Genomic DNA, 20,000 nt, shown 5'->3' on the forward strand with positions numbered 1-20,000 from the left:
TCTTGCATGAAAAGCAGAACAAACGGAGGAAAGCTGAGGAGACACGCTCCAGGAGGACTTTCTTGGGCTTCTCCTTGGTCCTGCAGGCGTTATCAGCAGCCACTGTGTCTGAAGAGAATACAGAGAACAGGATATGACATCATATAACTGTGTCTCCATCCTATGATGTTACTATTGTTTGTAATATGGAGAAAGTGGTGGGAAAAGAAGGCTGAATAGAGAAGCCATTTTATACAGATACTGTTAATGGCCTCTTACCATTAGGGCCAGAGGGGACCACCATCTTCTTGTAGGGTTTCTGTGAATAAAACAAAAAAAGAAAAGTAATGTAGGCCAATCCTACAGTGGACTACTGTACATCCAGTTTCCATACTGTATGCACCTTTATTCTCCTTTCATTACATTTTCAACATTATTCTCTCCATGTTTAAGGTACAATGACAGACTCAAAAGAACAAATCATAGGGAATGAATGCCCTTTACCTTGTTTTTCTTGTTTCCCTCCTTCTTTTTCTTCTCTTCTTCACTGCTCTGTTCTTCTTTCACAGCCTTGTCCTTCACTTTCTTCTTTGGGTGAATCAAGTCAGAGAGAGGCAGATAGGAGGCAGTGCATCACAATCTAACATTGTGCCACGATGAGGCCATAGATACATAAGGTTTCTATTCAATAACTGTCTTCTGAACAATATTGATGTTATATTTACAAATATATATTTATATATAAATATAAATATGTCACATTCTATAATCCTTATTACCTGTCAATTCTTCTTCTTACCTGTGAGGAGGCACTGGGTTCCATGTTGCATGGGAGACGTTCACCCTCCAGGCTGGAGGTGAGACTCCTCTGGGAGAGTCTGGAGAGGGATGGATCTGTGGGGCTGGTGGAACACTCCTCCATAGTGAAGTCCATCGAGTCAGATCCACAGGGCCGCTCCAAGCCAGAAGAGTAGTTACGAGTCTTGTTGCTCTTCTTGTCTGACGCGGAGGAGCGTGAGCATCTGCTAGCGGAGTCAACAGTCACGCTGCACCTCTCGTCACTCTCGGTGGTGGCAGAGGCCAGTGAGGGCAGAGGACATTGAGCATCAACAGACTCCACGGTGACACTGTGCGCATGGACGGCCTGGAGGTATGCCTTAGAGATGGTCAGATCGCTGTCCTCCTCCTCACCATCTTGGCACTCGCAGACGACACCAGTCATGGTAGCAGAGCTGCTCACAGACAGGGTGTCTTCCTGATGTGTGGCTTCTGCTTCCAGAGTCTTGTTGCCATCTGTTTCCTCATCCGGCAGGGTATGATCTCCAGGGGCTCAGCAGAAGCCCCCCATGATGCCTGGGCTGAAGAGGAAGGTTCTGGAGATGAGGAGGAGGCAGTCTGGGATGAGGAGGAAGGTTCTGGGGATGAGGAGGAAGTTACAGGGGATGAGGAGCTGGAGATCCCCTCCTGCTGGGTTGGGAGTTGGTCAAGTAGAGAGACAGAACTCCCTGCTAGCTCTGCCTCACCAGTGACCTGAGATGAGAAGCGAACAGCCTCCTTGGCCCCAGAATCCACTCCTAACAAAACAAAGTTGAAATGATCCACATTTGGTATACAATGGGAATTCTGTTGATGAATTTAGGGCATTTGGATCTGATGTCCTTTGAAATACAGATTAAACAAATAATTGCATGACTTAAACATAAGTAACACTTGGAATAAGGACTCTTCTGTTGTTCATTTGGCCTACAATGGGAATTTATGAGAATTTAAGGACCATATTTGGAGACATTGAGACCTGATTCAGCAGTGAGTTATTCCTTATCGTACCTATATAATAGCAGAACCCACACCTCTATTACGATGCAATTACAAAGCAATGAGTAATGTACCACAGCATGTTAATACAATTAAAGTAATGACAATGTTGTTGCACAGGTAGAGGTCACCTTCAATTCCAATTCACACTCTATAGTAGCAAACATGATATGAAATGTGGTTCGTGATTCAGATCTGAGGGTGTAAATATAAAGTTTTAGTCATTCTACTTTGTAATATGTAGAAGAGCTTATGAATAGACCGGTGTCTTTGTTGACAATAGCTCTGGCCGTGTCATCGTTGTTGCAGTTCTCGTGGAGGATATCTCCCACCTTGGTGGTCAGAACCTCACAGATGGCCCCTAGTGCAGACCTCTGGTCCTGGTTGATGGAGGACAAGGACTGCGTGCCAAGAGCGCCCCACATTGGGCCTGGAGTCACCCCACGAGAACAGGTGGAGTCACTGTTCCAAGTCTCATCACTTGATGATGTGGAAGCCCAATCCTGCCTCCACATCCAATTGAAATTGTCATTGAGCCTGGCCTCCTCATCTGGCGGGGTGTTGGGCATGCCCAGAAAGTTCTCAGTTAGGTTCTTGATTGCCCGCTGTATAAAAGTATACAGCAGGTCAGTGAAGACCTCTGTGGGCAGTGTGCAATTGGCAGCCATCTTTTTTAGAATGGGCTCAGACTTGCACCGTCTGGCCGTGGACACCCTGCCCATTCTGGTGTCCAGGAGCAGCTGATAAACCCTGCAGATCAGCTCCTTTGAAAAGAAATGTACTCGCCCCCGGAAAATCCTGTTGCGTAGCCTTTGGGAGGCCAAGATCTTTCCAAGGGGCGTAAAACAAACGTCAGACCAAAAGGAGTCGTCTTCATCCTCTTCGCCTGAACATTCACGAATTGCATCCATCCTTACAATCGCGTCAAACATATTGTGAGGACTAAGGTGAAGATGTTGCCTCATGGCAGTGCTGGTACCACTCTCGCTGCTACTAGTGCTCACCTCCACTGGCCTCTTCCCCTGCTTGACAAAGACAGGAAGGGAGCCCTCGCTGAGAGCACTCATAACCAGCTCAGTCTGGCTCCTGTTGGACGGGAGTGGGGCGCTATGAGACAGAATCCTTCTCATGCCCTTAAGCTCTACGATCACATTACCCATCAGGCTCTGGCTGAGGCAGTCCACCAGCAGGGGGAAGCTCTCTCCACTGGGGTCGAACATCTTGGCCACATCCTCCTCTCCAATCACTTCCCAGGCTGTATTGTAGTTCCCCAGGATGACTTGGACTATGTTGCACGCAATATTTATTTTCTTTACCAGGGACTCTTCAGAGTCACTGGTCTTGTCCTGGGAGCCGCCTGCTGTCTGGTCTGTGTGTGGTAGTAGGCCACTGACCCCCCTGACCAGCTCTAGCCTATCATCCATGGACAGGACACTGCTGGCCTGGAAGAGAGCATGCTCAATGATGGCCTCTGAGATTGCCTCTTCAAGGGTGGTCCGGAGTGGCGACACAAAGAGGTGGGACCGCCCCTCTGAGGCTGCCGTAGATCCAGATTTAGCTGAACTACAGTCCTCCTCATTTTGAAGCGGCAGATGGCTCATCCTTTCATCCAGGCTGTTGAAGTGTGACTTCATAGTGGTCATCACGCCAAAGGCCGACCCATTGTGGTCCATCATCCACCTGTCAGATCCACTACTGTCAGAGCTCCCACTGTCCAACTTGTCCCCAGGAGACGCCGTGGAGCTTAGTGGAGCATCGGTGTCCTCCTCCATACTCTCCAGGATGAAGCCTGTCATCTTCCTGGCTGCCATCTTCTCCCTTGGAAAGGTCACCATCGTGGCAGAACGAGCCAGGTCCTCCCACACCACTTCCTCTGCCTCACAACATAGTTGCATAGCTGCCACCTCCAATGTGTTGGACCCACGTGATGATGGTGATTGGGTCCCACTACCACTGTCACTATCCAACAAGCTCTGGATCTTCTCCTTCGCATCCTCACATGCGTCCCTGAACTTTTCAGAGGAGATTCTGGAGATCCTTAGCTCGGAGAGACAGGATCCTGGGTGGTCGTCCTCCGCCCTCACCATCATTCCCCCCATCACGTCCTCCAAGACGGAGGAGTAGAGGTTATCCACCTGTTGAATTGCTGGGGAGAATGGTTCTGTCTTGTCACTCTCTACTTTCAGTAAAATCAGTGCCACAGCCATGGATGCTACATGACGATCCTCCTCCTCGGTCGGATTGTCAGAAGGGTGAATAGGGGGCTGCCCACCCACGAGCCTGCACCTGGGCTCGGAGCTCCGCCTCAGCAGTGGGTGAAACTTCTCTGAAATCATCCGGAGAACCCCCTGTGGAACCTGGGCCTTACCTGACCACAGGGTGGAATGTTCTGACCCTGAGCTGCCCCTTCCAAGCTCAGGAGGGGTGAAACACACTATTGATGAACTTCCTGCAGAGACAGCAGACAGCGAGTCGACATCACTCCCCACCTCTGTGGTAAAGGGGTTAACTGGAGATGGAGTGGATGGAGTGGAATATGCACAGAACATAATCAGATATCACACTGTAACCACAGCAACAATGATACAGCATGGCCTCCTATCAACATAACATCATATCAGGAATATCCGATAAGAGGTAATGACTGACTACGTCACCGACACCCACCTGTAGTCTCCTCAGAGGTAACTGACACTGGGGTGGGAGAAGAACTCTGATTGACACTGATTGGTGGAAGAACTCCTACAGGAAGAAGAGAGTCACGTTGTGATTGGTGGATCCTTCAAGGAAATTACATTTTTCAGAATGCTATCAGTGAACATAACACTTGGTATCTTGGTCAATACTCACGATAACTGGTTTTGGAAGATGGATGGGATACAGCCATTGCACCAGTGACCTGGGATGAAGAGTAACTTGTATTGAATACATAAACAACGGGATAGTATGGTTCAAATCACAGAGCTTCATTACTGGGAAACACAATAATGGGGTTTCCCTACAAATCAAGGATAACAATAGGGGGGCTCCTTGGGTGACGACACAATGGATTACAACTGAACATTTAAATAAAGCTATTCTAGAAGGGAGAAGATGGGGGTGGGGGTTACTTACTAGTCTTCCTGGCCCTGGACATTCCCGCTCGTCCAGCTTTGAGCCGACTCCAGCGGTCCTTTGCCCTCGTCCGGCTTTAATTGCATCCTCAGCAGCCTTGGTCTCTCTAGCTGCTCTAGCTGCCTTGGTTGCCTTGGCTTTGCGGCTGAGTTTGGGGCCACTTGGAGGCTTCGGCACCAGGCCCTAAGACAACAACAATGAGTGAAAATGATATCACCATAGAAACAGATGTATCTACGACAGCTATCTAGACACTGAATCTAAAATGGAAACACTCCTTCAGCTAATAGTAGCCTACTCCAAGGAATGTGATAAAAACCTGGCGTTTTGAAGAACCTGGCGTTCACTCAAATTACAAAGAGCATGTTTCTGCACCCATCAGAATGGATTTGCTCCCAGAGGAAGGAAACATAAATACCTATATTGTATGTCTAATTTTGAAGCTAACCAATCTGTTTGCTCTACCTTCAAGGAGTTATCCTCCGTGAGATCTAGAGATCTGTCATTGGCCACCAGAGCAGGAAGGCACTGTCCAGTGTTTAGAGGACAGGCAAGTTCTGGCTCCTGGGGAGTATGCAGGGTTCTAGCCTGATGTAGAATAAAACAATCATTAATCAAGGTAATTCGGATATAATCGCGATTTTGAGCATACCCAATAGTATACACAATAATTATTACAGTTTGATCCCTAACATTTGTATAAATGCATATTGTATACAAAGCTTTATTTGCGCCACATCAAACCAACAGAGATATGGGCTAGGCTACCCCAAGAAACATTGGAGGAATTTATTTTTTCCACGTTACGTTTGTAGGCTTACTTTGAGCTTAGGTCTTCGCAGTTTTTTAGGTTTTAAATTGTCATCCATTCTTATTTCAGTCGTCCATGAGCTGTGAGAACATTTAAAATCAATAAACACATTTTAAAAATTCAAACAGATGGTTTTTTACAATCCAAAGAGGAGTAGCTGATTACTCACATAATGTTGCATCCTTGATCCGCAGAAGTGATGTCCTTGACTCATTGAGGGCGCACCTTGACCACGCCCCTCTCCTTACACACTGCTACCTGCTGTGCTGATAAAAGTTAAACTGGACCTGAACAAAGGCACGCATTGATTGCTGTATCATTCAAGATTTGTGAAAATGACCTTGAGAAATACCTACATACATCGTAGACCACTGTACACTAAATAATAATAATAAATAGATTATCTGCAGAAATAATGCTAATAATTCATATTTGAATGTTTGAGCACTTTTTACCTTCTCTCGCTGTCGGTCAGTCCTAATAGCTACCGAATTGATGTTTATTCAAAAACTGCAACAACAAAAAAAACGAATAAACTTTCCCAACTCGCTCTTGTACCTCTGCTCTGTCACGCTCTCTTCCTGCACCTGAAGAAGAGCATCAGATCATTTGAAACAAACTCCGCTGCGTGAAGCCCCTTATGCAGCGCTATTGGCAACAACGCTCATTTCTGGAAATAAAGAAGGTATTATATAAAGGCACGTGCACTAAATATAGTTATTGATAATATGGTGTGTTTTCAAGCAGTCACTCTCTCCACCCTTCTCTGTCAGTGGCTTTCTGCTCCCCTTACCCCGCAACGCTGTGATTTAGCTGTTTTGCGCAATGGATAAAGGCAAGTCCGTTTTCTAGGATTCGGGCTTTTTCGGGCTCTGGCTGACTTCTGGATGTCTTTGATGGGCTGGACTCGGGCCTCATCTGAACCGGCCAGGGTCAGGCTTTAATATTTAGGCCCGTTTAAAACCAAAATGATAACCCTAAACAACCCAATCTGCTTCAATGCAACTTGAACAGGAGACACTTGAAGCCAAGGATACATTCACCTAGCGTATGCAGTGACGGTGGGGATGGTAGACATTAACAGGCGCCTGGCTAAACCAGACGCCTTTTTAAGACTGATCCATTTGGAAACCATACATCTATTCAAGGAATACCAAGTTGAAGTTATACCAGAGCTGTGTCATATTCATTTTGATGTTGCCCTATGGCTCAGAATGCTGGCGAATGACATCAAAAGAATATCAACATTCCATACCAAATGTCTGAGGAACATCATGCGGATTTGGAATGAAAGATTACGCTTTTCAACTATCCACTATTCTCCAGAGTAAAGATGCAATAAACTTATGTACTGAGGACAATACTGAGGACAGGGGTTTACGTCATGACAGAGTCGTGTGCATTACCAACTGTTATACAACAGGTGGTTTTGAATTCCCATTGTTCCAGCCTATCCTGCTCATGATATATTAGACAACATACACACGCCACGTCCATTTATAAAATGCCATAGTTTACGTCGTTACCTAGATGTTTTCACCATGGACAGCGTCCCTACAAACCAGTTCTGGAACTATCAACCAGCGCTTGGGTAGTTTTGATTTGACATGGCGGTCAATATGAATAGAACTAACGAACGCCCTCAATTGGACTTCACAACCAGTTTTAGTAAATGCAGCATCACGTTTTGTTGAAAAATTGATTGGTTGTGAATGAATCCTGCTTTTTAATTCTGGTAACCCGTTGTACAAAATCAATAATAATACATGAGAAGCCCTGTGTTATGAAATTTTTATCATGATGTGGTCATAACCAAGAGGAGACCTCAGTGCTTTTACCGGGACGACAACACAACATGACTTACTTAAATTAATATTTTTCAAACTCATTATACTTTTTAAACTATTCAGCTTTTGTAACTGAAAAACGTCTATCTTTTAACATGGTGGGATGTTGATTTAGGCCAACATTCTGAGAGCTCCATTTTTACTGCAACTGCTATGAAACTCATCTATCGTGCAAACTATGTTTCAACTTTTTCTACTACTGAAATATGACTTTTCAAGCCCACAAAGTTTCTTCTGGAACTTAGGGAGAGGGTCTGTTTTTTAAATTTTGTTATGGATAATGAAGTTGGTGAAATGACTAAACAAAGCCTGTTTTTTCCCAAAAATAATTTTTCACCCTCAGGGGACAAGATGTTTCACATCTCTAGTAACATCAGTGAATGATTGATGGTATCAGTGGAGGCTGGTGGAGGTAGAAATCGGAGGACAGACTCTTTGTAATGCATGGAATGGAATAAGGAATGGTATCACTCACACGTGTTTGATACCATTCCTCATTCCATTCCATGCATTACAATGAGCCCTCCTCCGATTTCTACCTCCACCAGCCTCCCCTCATGGTATTTATAGTAGTTGAACAGTATATCTATCAGAGTATCTCTCTCTGTCATACTGTACATTCCAACAGGGATCACATGCTGATACTGTAGAAGTCAGTCAAAGTGCACTCAAAACAACCTCACAATGCTTATAGGGGTTGTTACTCTCCCGGGCCACATTAAAGGGATCGTTCACTCAAATTACAAAATCACATATCTGGTTCATTACTGTGAAAAGAGTCTATGAACCCTAACGACAAACTTCGATCAACACTTTGGTTCTGTTTATCTGGGAACCGTAACTAATAGCTAATTGTTAGCATTTGAACCAAAACCCAATGCAAGTCAATGGACCCTAAATCAGCATGTTTAAAATGTCATGTCCAAATAATTTCAGATTCTCTGTTTGTTTTATAGTGCCCAGATAAACAGAACCAAAGTGTGGGTTGAAGTCTGTCCTTGTACATGGACTCCTTTGTGTGTGTGTGTGTGTGTGTGTGTGTGTGTGTGTGTGTGTGCGTGTGCATGTGTGTGCGTGTGGCGTGCATGTGTGCGTGCTTGCGTGTGTTTCTTTGTTTGACACATTCAAAAACCTCCCCATCTTGAATAAAACAGACTCACATTGCCTTTCCTCTTTGGTTTCAGCCCTCAGAGACTCTGTGAAATGCTCTGAGAGACGATGAACAGAATGAAGGATGTTTGAGAGGGGAGACGCTGCTTGTATACAGTAGAGCCATCATATGGGTCACCGTGACAGAGCTGAGAAGACTCTGGGTCATGGGGATCTGGGCCTGGGATTCAATTGATTGATTGATTGATTGATTGGTTGATTGAATAAATCAGGAGGGATTGAGGGAGGCGCCCCGCTGGTGGAACGAGCTTCCCACTGCTGTCATGACTGCAGAGTCACTACCTATCTTCCACGTAGATTGAAGACACATCTCTTCAGGCTACATCTTAATTGTCCCTCCTAAAGACCTCTTCATCCCCACTACCTCCCTGTGCAAGTTTCTCTCCTGTAAATAAATGTAAAAAAAAAAAAAAATCTTTTCTTCTAGCATTGTGACTGCCAATAGCCCCTGGTCCTAACATAGATTACTTTATCTTATGATGACTGATGGATAGATGATTCACTTACTTAGAGAAATGTATTTGTTGTAAGTCGCTTTAGATAAAGGCGTTTGCTAAATGCCATACATGTAAATGTAAATGGTTATAGCAGCTTCCGTGCTGCTGTTTTTATAGTGTTTATGAGTTGTACAACGGTCGTCTGGTTTTGAGACCGACGCTGCTACTGTATCTGTAATGGATTGGATTGAAAGGTGAAAGCAGCAGTGCTTTGGACCAAGATGGGTTTGAACCTTGTCTCCAAAGTGAATGACACAAGTGCGTACCATTCGGCCAAGAGGACCGGACATCCTCCAGGTCTGAGGGCGACACACTACCTCATCACAAATCACCTCCGCTACACAAGGGTTGAATAGCCCTGAGGGGAGGCTGGTGGAGGTAGAAATCTGAGGATGGGCTCATAGCAATGCATGGAATGGAATGAGGAACGGTATCAAACACACGTGCATGAGCTATGAGCCCGTCCTCGGATTTCTACCTCCACCAGCCTCCCTGGTGAGAGCCCATTGTGGACATTGTAGTCTCCTATGGTGGAATACAGCTGTGGAAGGTCTTGCCCAACATGTACACATGAAAGAGGACATGGGAGAGGACAAAGAACAGTTATCTAAGAAATATGTATGACAGGACAGTTATGGCTTCAGAAAAGTCCTATTAGCAGTCATATCTAATCACTTAAACGTTGCAAAAAATAACAACCTAAGATAACCTCTCTTAGAAAGGGCTCTTATGTGAACTATGAACACGTGTATGTGTTTTAGTGTTGCAGCGATAAGCACACACATAGAGGTAAACGGTTAGGCTGTTTGACATAGTAATCTGTGCAATGCAGCTAAGGACGTCGAGTTCATCTGCAAACATATACGCAACGTACATGACAGGCTGGCCGACCTACAGGTGTACGAGCCCACCGGCCCGGGAGTGACGGTCCGCCGTGAAACTGCTCGATCCTCCAGGGGGAAAGGGGGGTTGTTGAGGGAGGTTCTTCGCGGCGTTCGCACCAATCAGAGGGCTGTGATTGATTGAGCGACTGTCAGCTGGCCAGCTGAGCGCAGGAGAGAGTGTACTGCGAACAGGGGCTGGAAGTTTCAGATCAGCGACGCATGCAAGGTAACTTTGACAGCGGACCGACCGACTAGATCCAAATCGCATTTGTTAAACGTCTGGATTTACCTTTGGTGAATAATAGGTGAAAGGCTATACGATCCTCAGCAGTGCTCTGAGACTGTGTAGCCTGTGCCCGAGCCCAACTATCTGCGAAGGGCAAACCTGCTCTTGAAATGGACTGTGCGCAAGGAAAGGACAAGAATAAATGACATTTCGTGTTTTTTTATTCATCCAGATCCGCAATTGACTTTCGAGTGTTTTGAATGCGTTTTTTTTTTTGAACTTGTTGCAAACGTGGACTTGGACTTTCGGGGAATTACGACATTTGTGACTGTGAACTTTGCATAAGAGAACATGACGGCCGATAAAGACAAGAAAAGGTATTGTCAGGATTTCAAATCTCTTTGCCCGAAGGCTGTTTGATAAATAAATAGACATTAACACTGTATGTTAAACAGGCTAATGCACGTTTCAAGACTAATATAAACATACTATGAATGACTAGGTGATTGCCCTTGTTGTTTTTACTGAACATATTGCTGAAAAAAAGTCATTGCTCCGTGAAACCTGTTGCGATAACGGGCCAATCGCGAGCTCCGCTCCGGTTAGGTGAAGAGCACTGAGACTTTGACTTGTTGCCGATGATCAAGCGTGTAGCGTAATAAAGTAGTCATAATTCGTTTATCAATTGTGGCGGATTTGTGACATTACTCATACTGTGCAACTAACCCAATTTGTTATACGCTTAGACCTGCTTCTTTTAGAGTACTGGTCAGTTATACTCGTGATCAGTTGGGGACATATTTCTCACAATTGGTCTGGACATTATCATAACGATTTTTCATTTCATTTCTGTTTATGCTGACGTTTAATTGATTATTGAGTATTATTCATAAGAGCTTAGAAACATGTTTGGGATCATACTAATGACATATATAAGATAAGACATAATGCATTCAGGAAAACTTTAATCTGAGAGAAGTGAGAAAATAGAAATAGTAAGGACACTCTGTCATTTATTGCTATATTGATTGAGTACATAATCTTTTAATTTGTGCCATTTTGGTCTTTTTGGATTTGTCTCTACAGTGGGAAATCCACAGAAACGATCATTTATAGACTGCAATGTTTGAATTGTGATATCAAATCAAATTTTCCCCATGCATGTTTTGAATCAAACAGAACAAATGTTCTATTGATGAGAGTCCCTTAGTTGGTACAGGGGTACATGCACTCAAAAAGGTTTATAGAAAATATACTAGGCCAATGCAAAGATAATTTTACACAGACGGAACCTTCTAGAATGAAATGGTTGCTCCTGAAACTCAACCATTTAAAACAGAGAATACACCTCAAGGACGGGTGAACAGGTGAGGAGAGAGACAGACAGATTATCGCTCAGTTAGCGATCAATTAACGGTCAGTTACTGGTCAGTCGCTGTACTTAATCTACAGGTTAGAGTTACAGTGAAATCACCACAGGTATTTAAGGAGGGCTTGGCGCTCAAACGGCCTAAGTGAAAATTGTCACGTTTTACAGGAGAGCCAAAACAAAGCATTGATTCTGAGACGATTGTATTGTGATGAGTAGGTGATGACACCCTTAACTGCATTGAAATAGAGTGAATAAACAATCTCATCACCTACTCATCACAATACAATCGTCTCAGAATCAATGCTTTGTTTTGGCTCTCCTGTAAAACGTGACAATTTTCACTTAGGCCGTTTATATATACAGAACTCATGTTGGCCCAAGATAGAAGATAACTAAGAGTGTTGACCTTTCACCTTTTTCTCCAGAGCAGAGACAAACACACCAAGAGAGCACCACACACATTGCCTCATGTCGCTCTACACCCCTGTTTGTAATGATTATATACCATGCCAAGCTCTTCACGTTTGAGTGCAGGTGTGGGTCAATAAATGCATTTCTTATATCATTCTTAATATTCATAACAATTTGTATCAATGCAATTGTGATACTGGTAACAGGAAAAAAGGGTAAGGTAATCAGGTAAGATAATTCAGTCTTAGATATATCCCTCATGTCCTTAGTGGTGACTGTATGTTCCTGTTGAGTTGACAGTAAATAGCGAGCCTCAGAGCGTGTGTGTGTAAACAAACGTTTAGAATTTAAATTACTATGAGGTTAAAGAAGCTTTTATTTGATGGTATTTGTGTATATATTGGTTTCACCATTCAGAAATTACAATACTGTTTATGCATAGTCCCCCTATTTTAGGGTACGCAAAAGTAGAGGGACAATTGGCTTGACAGGTGTTTCTGGTAAGTCAGGTGTGTTCTGTCACATCATTTTTGCAGGCATAAGAGAGCTGTCAATGTCTAGTATTGATTCTAGGCTTTGCATTTGCCTTTGGAGTTTGCTTTTGGTGTCTGTCAACATGAGGACCAAAGAGGTGTCAATGAAAGTCAAATCTGAAACATAGCCAAAACCTTAGGTTTGCCAAAATCAACAGTTTATCATTAAAAGCAAAAAAAAGCACTGGTGAGCTCAGCAATCGCTAATAGGCTGGTAGGGCAAGGCAGACTTCCACAGTGGATGACTGAAGAATGCTCAACATAATTAAGAAAACCCCCAAAACAACTGACCCACAGATCAGAAACACTCTCCAGGAGGTAGGCGTGAATGTGTCAGAGACTACCATCCACAGAATACGTCACCAGCCAAACTACAGAGGCGTCACTGCAAGGTGCAAACCACTAGTTATCCTCAAAAAGGATGGTCAGATTAGAGTTTGCTAAAAAAGTAGGTCTGGGAAAAGAAGGTTTGCTAAAAAAAGAAGGTCTGGAAAAAGGTATTGTCTTGTGGACAGCTAAGATTAATAATATCCAGTGTACCAGAGTGATTGCAAGAGAAATGTTTGGAGAAAAAATTATCTGCCCAAGATTTACAGCATACTATCTCATCTGTGAAACATGGTGCAGGGGGTGTTAGGTTTGGGCATGTAGAGCTGTCACTAGAACTTGCTGACGTCTTAATTGATGATGTAACTGCTGATGGCAGCAGCAGAATGATTCTGAAGTGTTCATAAACATCTTGTCTGCTTGAGTACAAGCAAATGCCTCCAAATTCATTGGATGACGCTTCATCATACAGTAAGACAAAGACCCAACACATACTAACATAGCAACTATAGTAGGGAGTTTTTCAGGGCCAAAAAGTGGAAAGATTTTGACTGGCCAAGTCAGTCTTCAGATTAAAATCCAATTGAACATGCATTTAATTTCCTGATGATAAGATTTTAAGTCAAAAAATACCTCAAAACAAACAACAACTGAAGATAGCTGCAGTACAGGCCTGGCAGAGCATCACCAGATAAGATATTTGGGCGTTTGATAAATGAGGGACTATGCGTAAAAAGTGTTGTAATTTCTGAATGTTGAAACCAATATGTATACAAATACCGTCAAATAAAAGATGAGAATCTCTAACCTCTGTAATTGTTTGATTTCAAATCCAAACACTTGGAGTGTAGAACCCAAAGAAGACAAAATGCTTCACTGTCCCATTACTTATGCAGGGCAGTCTATAGCCCTTATATCCTCTGTGGTTAGTATATGTTCCTGTTGAGATAACAGTAAATAGCGAGTGTGTGTGTGTGTGTGTGTGTGTGTGTGTGTGTGTGTGTGTGTGTGTGTGTGTGTGTGTTGGGGATATACCTAGTCCTCTACAGTTCACTTCAGATAGTAACTACTGCGGGTTACTAGAGGTAATTGCTGGCCTCTGGTAGGAAGGTCATGTGTTGGTCTCACTTATTAACTTATTGACTGGCACTAATCCTCTGTATTAGTTCATGTTATTGTGCCCTGCTTTACCCCACAAGACACCACAAGTATTACACAACATCCCCCCAAATGCATCTGTCTCTGCCTATACTATGCCCTATACCGTACCCCAGAGCAGAGAGCTGATTTGATCAACTTTAAGATATGAGGTGTGTTTTCTGAACAGGGTTTGTGTGTGTGTGTGTGTGTGTGTGTGTGTGTGTGTGTTGTATGTGTTAGAGATACTATTGGCCCCCTTAGGAGAGACGTGTGAGAGGGTCTTAGCTCCAGCGTCTCCTTGTCTGCCTGGTCCTCGTGACTGTGCTCCCTTAACGAGCCCCCTGCCCCCCCCCCCCCCCCCCCACCCCCACCGACATCCCCAACACACTATCAGATCAGTTCCAAACATGCAGAACGTAAACAAGGCAGGTATTAACAACAGAATGGAGACAGTGAATCTTTTTGATCAGGAAATGGTGGACTGGGGCTGTGAGGGAGGGGGGTGGGGGGTGGGGGTGGGGGTGGGGGTGGGGGGGGATGTTTCCTCTGGGTAGAGGAACAGTTCCCATTAGAATAACAGTTTCAGTTCACACAATGAGACACGGTGGCGGCCATCTTAGACGAGCAGGCCAGCGAGTGCACTGCCTGAGGCACACCAGGGTGCAGTTGAGAGAGAGAGAGCCCTCTGGGGGTGTGTGTGTGTGTGAGTGTGTGTCTGCGCGAGTGTGTGCGCGTGTGCGCGCGCGTATCAAGTCCGTACTTCTATCAATGGGGGGGGGGGGGGGGGGTGACTAGTGACATTGTACGCCTTTATTGTCTGTTTGCACAGAAATGAGCTTCACCTCATTAAAACAAACCTACGACACGATATGGTCACGCGTTCTGGCGATCTGGCCCAGACACTGTGCACCGGTTTGTTGTTGTGTTGTGGGTGGTTACGTCACCTGGTATAATGGGGTTCCACTGTTGTGGGTGGTTACGTCACCTGGTGTAGTGGGGTTCTACTGTTGTGTCTCCCTCGCCTGTTTCCTGCTGCAGCCGTCTGGGTCCTCTCAGAGAACGAGGGAGAGAGGAAGAGGGAAGAGGGGGAGAGGGAAGAGGGGAAGAGAGGAAGAGAGAAGAGGGGAGAGAGGGAAGAGAGGGAGAGGGAAAGGGGGAGACAGGGAGAGGGGAGAGGAGGGAGAGGGAAGGGGGAGAGAGGGAGAGGGGAGAGAGGGGTGAGGGAGAGAAAGGACCTGCTCTGGCCACAGCCCCGTCAACTCAGTGATTCAGACCAGCGAGGCTGCCCTGTGGAGCCAGAGCTGGCATCATGCCCACTGCTCATTCTGTGTGCCAACCCTGGTCTGGTGCTGTCTAAACATTACCCCCACACCCTCCTACCCTCTCCTCTCCCTGCCCTGGCTCTGTACAAACATTACCACAACATTATCCCAACATTACCCCAACACCCTCCTACCCTCTCCTCTCACCGTCTCTCCTCTACTTCTGTCCAAACATTATCACAACATTATCCCAACTAGGGTTGGGCGCTATTAACGGTAATACGGTATCCCGCGGGATTTGAAAATGCCCACGGTATGCTTTTCAATATCGTCATAAAATGTCTGCCCCATAATCTATCAATCTGCAATGTGTAACAGCGCCGCTGCCAGCGTGGTCAGAGAAAGAATTACAATGGCTGTGTTCCAAAGTGCGTTCTTGCACTCTCTCTAGAGCGTATATCGTACTTGGGAAACGCTCTAGATGGAGTGCAAGAATGCATTTTGGAACACAGCCTATATTTCACCTTCAGTAAACCTCTTCCACCTAAGATTTGAGAAGGAGAAAAAAAAAACGCCAGATGATTAGCGCTAATGACTTGGAAATGGAGCTGCTCTATGGCAGCATTTCAGGTTCCGACCTGACGATAAAGCAAAGCCTGCAGATTATATGCAAGATTTGCATGAAAAAGATGACGGCCAGGGATGGGAACACTCATATTAACTAATCTACACTGGCACCTCAACCTGAAACACTCATTAACAGCTGCACGGATGGGATATATGCTGCTGTCGGGTTCAGCTATTCGCTGACAATGGATATGTGGTCGTCAGTTAACATGACGCCATACATGTCGTTAACCGTCCACTTTATCACACCTGACTGGAAAGTACAGTCAAAATGCCTACAGACAAGAGGCAACCGACAGAGCGGGCCCTCGGAGTCTGCTTTGCCATTACCGCCGCTTTCTCTCACAACTGTCTCCCTATGAAGGAGCTCAAAACGAAGCAAGCGGAATAGGGACTCCCAGAGCATAGTCACATAACGTTAACTAAATCAATATTTTATAGATAAATTATAGCCTGTAGGCTATATGCCATAGGACATGAGACACGTTATATTATTACGAATGCAGCGTGTGATGCTTGTTATTAAGCGGTCATATTTTGCTACCCAACTGTTTAGTTTAGTTTGTCAAGCTGCGATCGGGATGTAAAGTTTAAATGATTGTTTAGGCTAAAAGTCATACGGTATAGCAGTCACCACATAAATAATTCCGTTTTTTAATGTAGAGCAAAGACGGCCCCCGCCATCCCCCTGCCACGTTATTTTTTTTAACTTTTCGCGGTAATACCTTATACCCTGGTAACACACACACACACACACACACACACACACACACACACAGAAAATCAGGCCAGGCAAAGTTCAGGGCTTATACTCTCTCCAGATAATGAGCCACTTCAACCAGTGGGTTCTCAGTCTTGTTTTCCCTTTCACAGCCATTGGCTGGCGTCTGGAATGGCCGCTTAGTGGCACAGAAAGTGCCTTTGTGTGTGAGAGAGAGCTGTGTGCTCGTGTGAGGTTCGGAGTTTGATGTGAGGGTTTGTTAAAGAGACAGTGAGAGGGGAAACACTCGACCCAGTCGTTCCCAGCTGTAGGACTTCTCTAAAACCAAGTATGCAGTTTATTGTGACAAGTTCTCTCGAGGGCTTGTGAACGAAGACTTCTGAACTCCCAGCCTCAACCCTGCAGGGGCAACAACAGGAGGGAGAGAATGGTCTGGGAACCTCTCTCCTCCTTCTCTCTCTCTCTCTCTCTCTCTCTTTCTCTCTCCTTCTTTCTCGGTCTGTCGGCCGCTCGATCTCTCTCACTTCTCCTCTCTCTCTCTCGCTTCTCCTCTCTCTCTCTCTCTCTCTCTCTCGCTCTCTCCTTCTCAACTTCTCAGTTTCTTTTCTCTCTTGGTCTCCATCTCTCCTTCTCTCTGTCTATTTGTCTCTCTCTCTCTTTCTCTCTCCCTCTCTCCCCCCTTCGCCCCCCCCCCCCCCCCCCCCCCCACCCTTCAGAATTCTGTCTCCTGGTACTTCCTGCTAGACAGCCCTCAGCTTCCTCTTCCTCCTCCAGTTAGAGAGGCCTTACCACAATGCCCTTCCTCCTCATGTCACCTGGCCCCTGTCCAACACACACACACACACACACACACACACACACACACACACGCACACGCACACGCACACGCACACACACAGACAGACACACACATACACGTCATGCATGGATGTGTCATGCAAACACGTTACCAATGAGCCCGTCCTCCGATTTCTACCTCCACCAGCCTCTACCCTGCTACCCTGCTGTAGGGGGGGTTTGACCCGTTGAAGCCACAGCATTGACAGACTCAGAGATGCAGAGTAGGAGATAGTCGATCTTCCTCAACCCTTTTATCCTAATGTGGAGATTACACCTCACATCACACCCGCTTCATCGCTTATCACCATGACACGGTGGAGAGAGATGAAAGACATGGAACCTAGACCTCTCCCTCCCTCCCTCCTTCTGACCTCCCTCTCTCCTTCTCTACCTCTCTTTTCATCTCTCCCTTTCCCTCCCTCCCTCCTGTTTCTCTCCTTCGCTCCCTCACCTTCCTTCTTCTCCCTCTCTCTCTCTCCCCCCCACTCCCTCTCTCCCTCACTGTCTCTCTCTCTCTCTCTCTCTCGCTCTCTCCTTTTCCCTCCCTCCCTTTCTTCTTCTTTCTCCCCTCCCTTTCCATCTCATCCCTCCCTATCTCTCCCTTCTCCACTTATCTCTCTCTCTCTCCTTTCCCTCTCTCCCTCTCTTTCTCTTAAATCATAACAGTGCCAAGTGTTGGCTGTTTTGTATGCTAGGGCTGAGCAGTGCTGGGTGACTCCAGCCTGCCATGCCACCTGTGGTAGAATCCCCCTCTCTGCCAGGCTCACAGGCGTGGCTCATGCTTTTTACACATCCTAATGAAGCCTTATGCACCCTTCACAAGGCCTTCATACACCCTTCACAAGGCCTTCATAAACCCTTCACAAGGTGTTCATACACCCTTCACAAGGCCTTCATACACCCTTTACAAGGCCTCCATACACCCTTCACAAGGCCTTCATACACCCTTCACAAGGCCTTCACACACCCTTCACTAGGCCTTCATACTGTACACCCTTCACAAGGCCTTCATACACCCTTCACAAGGCCTTCATACACCCTTCACAAGGCCTTCATAGTGGTGTTACAGGTACAGTATGTCTGGTACTTGGACCTTGTGCTCTTTTCAGTGTAACTTGTTCTCAAAAACATTGTCACATGGTAGTGGTGTCCTTACAATGTCCCTATTATTTTGTCAAACATTATTAATAACCATTATTACATCAATAATTAACATTTTCAAGTGTCAAGAAGAGATGAATATAAGACATAATGACTGTATGTGGCACTGTGCATCAAGTTAGGAGAGGAGGATGGCTGTGTGTGTGTGTGTGTGTGTGTGTGTGTGTGTGTGTGTGTGTGTATGATTGTGCGTGTACGTGTGCATGCATGTGCGTACCCTTGTGTGTGTGATTGCATCATGCCTTTCAGCGAGCATATCAGAAGCATCAGCCATCTCCTGCATCTGCCTTCCTATGATTGACAGCAGCGGGGAGCTGTGCTGGCACTGTTTGTTTGGCTGTGTGTGTGTCTGTGTGTGTGCGTGCGCGTATGCATGTGCGTGTGTGTGTTCTAGAACAGTATGTTCCACAGGATCACAGATTAGCCTTTGCCGTTATTGTTCGCTGTTTGTGTTTAGCAAGACGCCAAAATGACAGGAAGACAGACTGTAAGCAAGGAAAGGTGTGTGTGTGTGTGTGTGTGTGTGTTTCGGGAAAGGGCGTAAGGTCTGGTCATTTCGTGACCTGAAATCACCTCTATGGGCAGTGATATAGAAAGTGAAAGTTTCAAATAATATACAAAATGAAAGATGAATTGGGCAGGCCGTTCCCTTGACTCTGTACAACCCCTAGCCATAGAGAGAGAGAGAGAGTGGGGAGGTTGCTGGGTTCAAGGCCCGTTGACAGAGAATGCATGCCTGACATTCTGTACATCACCTGATGTTAGTGCTACTTTACACTCTGCTAACACACGTCACAAGGCCTAACATGTGTAGTTAGTGGGTTTGCCCTGGGGCTATAGTGGGCTGTAGTGGGCTATAGTGGGCTAAAGTGGGCTGGATACTGCGCTATAGTGGGCTATAGTGGGCTGTATACTGCGCTATAGTGGGCTATAGTGGGCTATAGTGGGCTGTATACTGGGCTATAGTGGGCTGTATGCTGGGCTATAGAGGGCTGTATGCTGGGCTATAGAGGGCTGTATGCTGGGTTATAGTGGGCTTTAAGCTGGGCTATAGTGGGCTATAGTGGGCTGTATGCTGGGCTATTTTTTCTTTTTCAGGGGGGTGCTAACAGTCTATATTATTGAGATGTAAAAAACATATAGGCCTACAACGGATTGGAATTCCCATGGTTATAGAGTATTTTAAAACCCGTACTAAAATGCACAACATACCCATGGAAACATTCCGCACGTTGACCGTTAATATGGTTGATCGTTAATACA

At 45.5% G+C, this 20,000-nt stretch overlaps 1 protein-coding gene across 1 annotated transcript in view; it reads left to right on the forward strand.

Annotated features, from left to right (window-relative positions):
- Positions 1 to 10,324: 10,324 nt before the first annotated feature.
- Positions 10,325 to 20,000, forward strand: part of LOC310824928 (endothelial PAS domain-containing protein 1-like) — a gene marked incomplete at its 3' end in the record, with an annotated part of 24,014 nt that continues 14,338 nt past the window's right edge. Inside the window, exon 1 of the mRNA XM_083698188.1 lies at positions 10,325 to 10,720. Within this exon, the coding sequence (XP_083554314.1) occupies positions 10,695 to 10,720 (26 nt within the window). The 5' untranslated portion in view covers positions 10,325 to 10,694. The remainder of the gene's footprint in view (positions 10,721 to 20,000) is intronic.

This window comes from Argentina silus (genome assembly GCF_951799395.1).
Source record: "Argentina silus genome assembly, contig: scaffold_241, whole genome shotgun sequence".
Classification (NCBI taxonomy): Eukaryota; Metazoa; Chordata; class Actinopteri; order Argentiniformes; family Argentinidae; genus Argentina; species Argentina silus.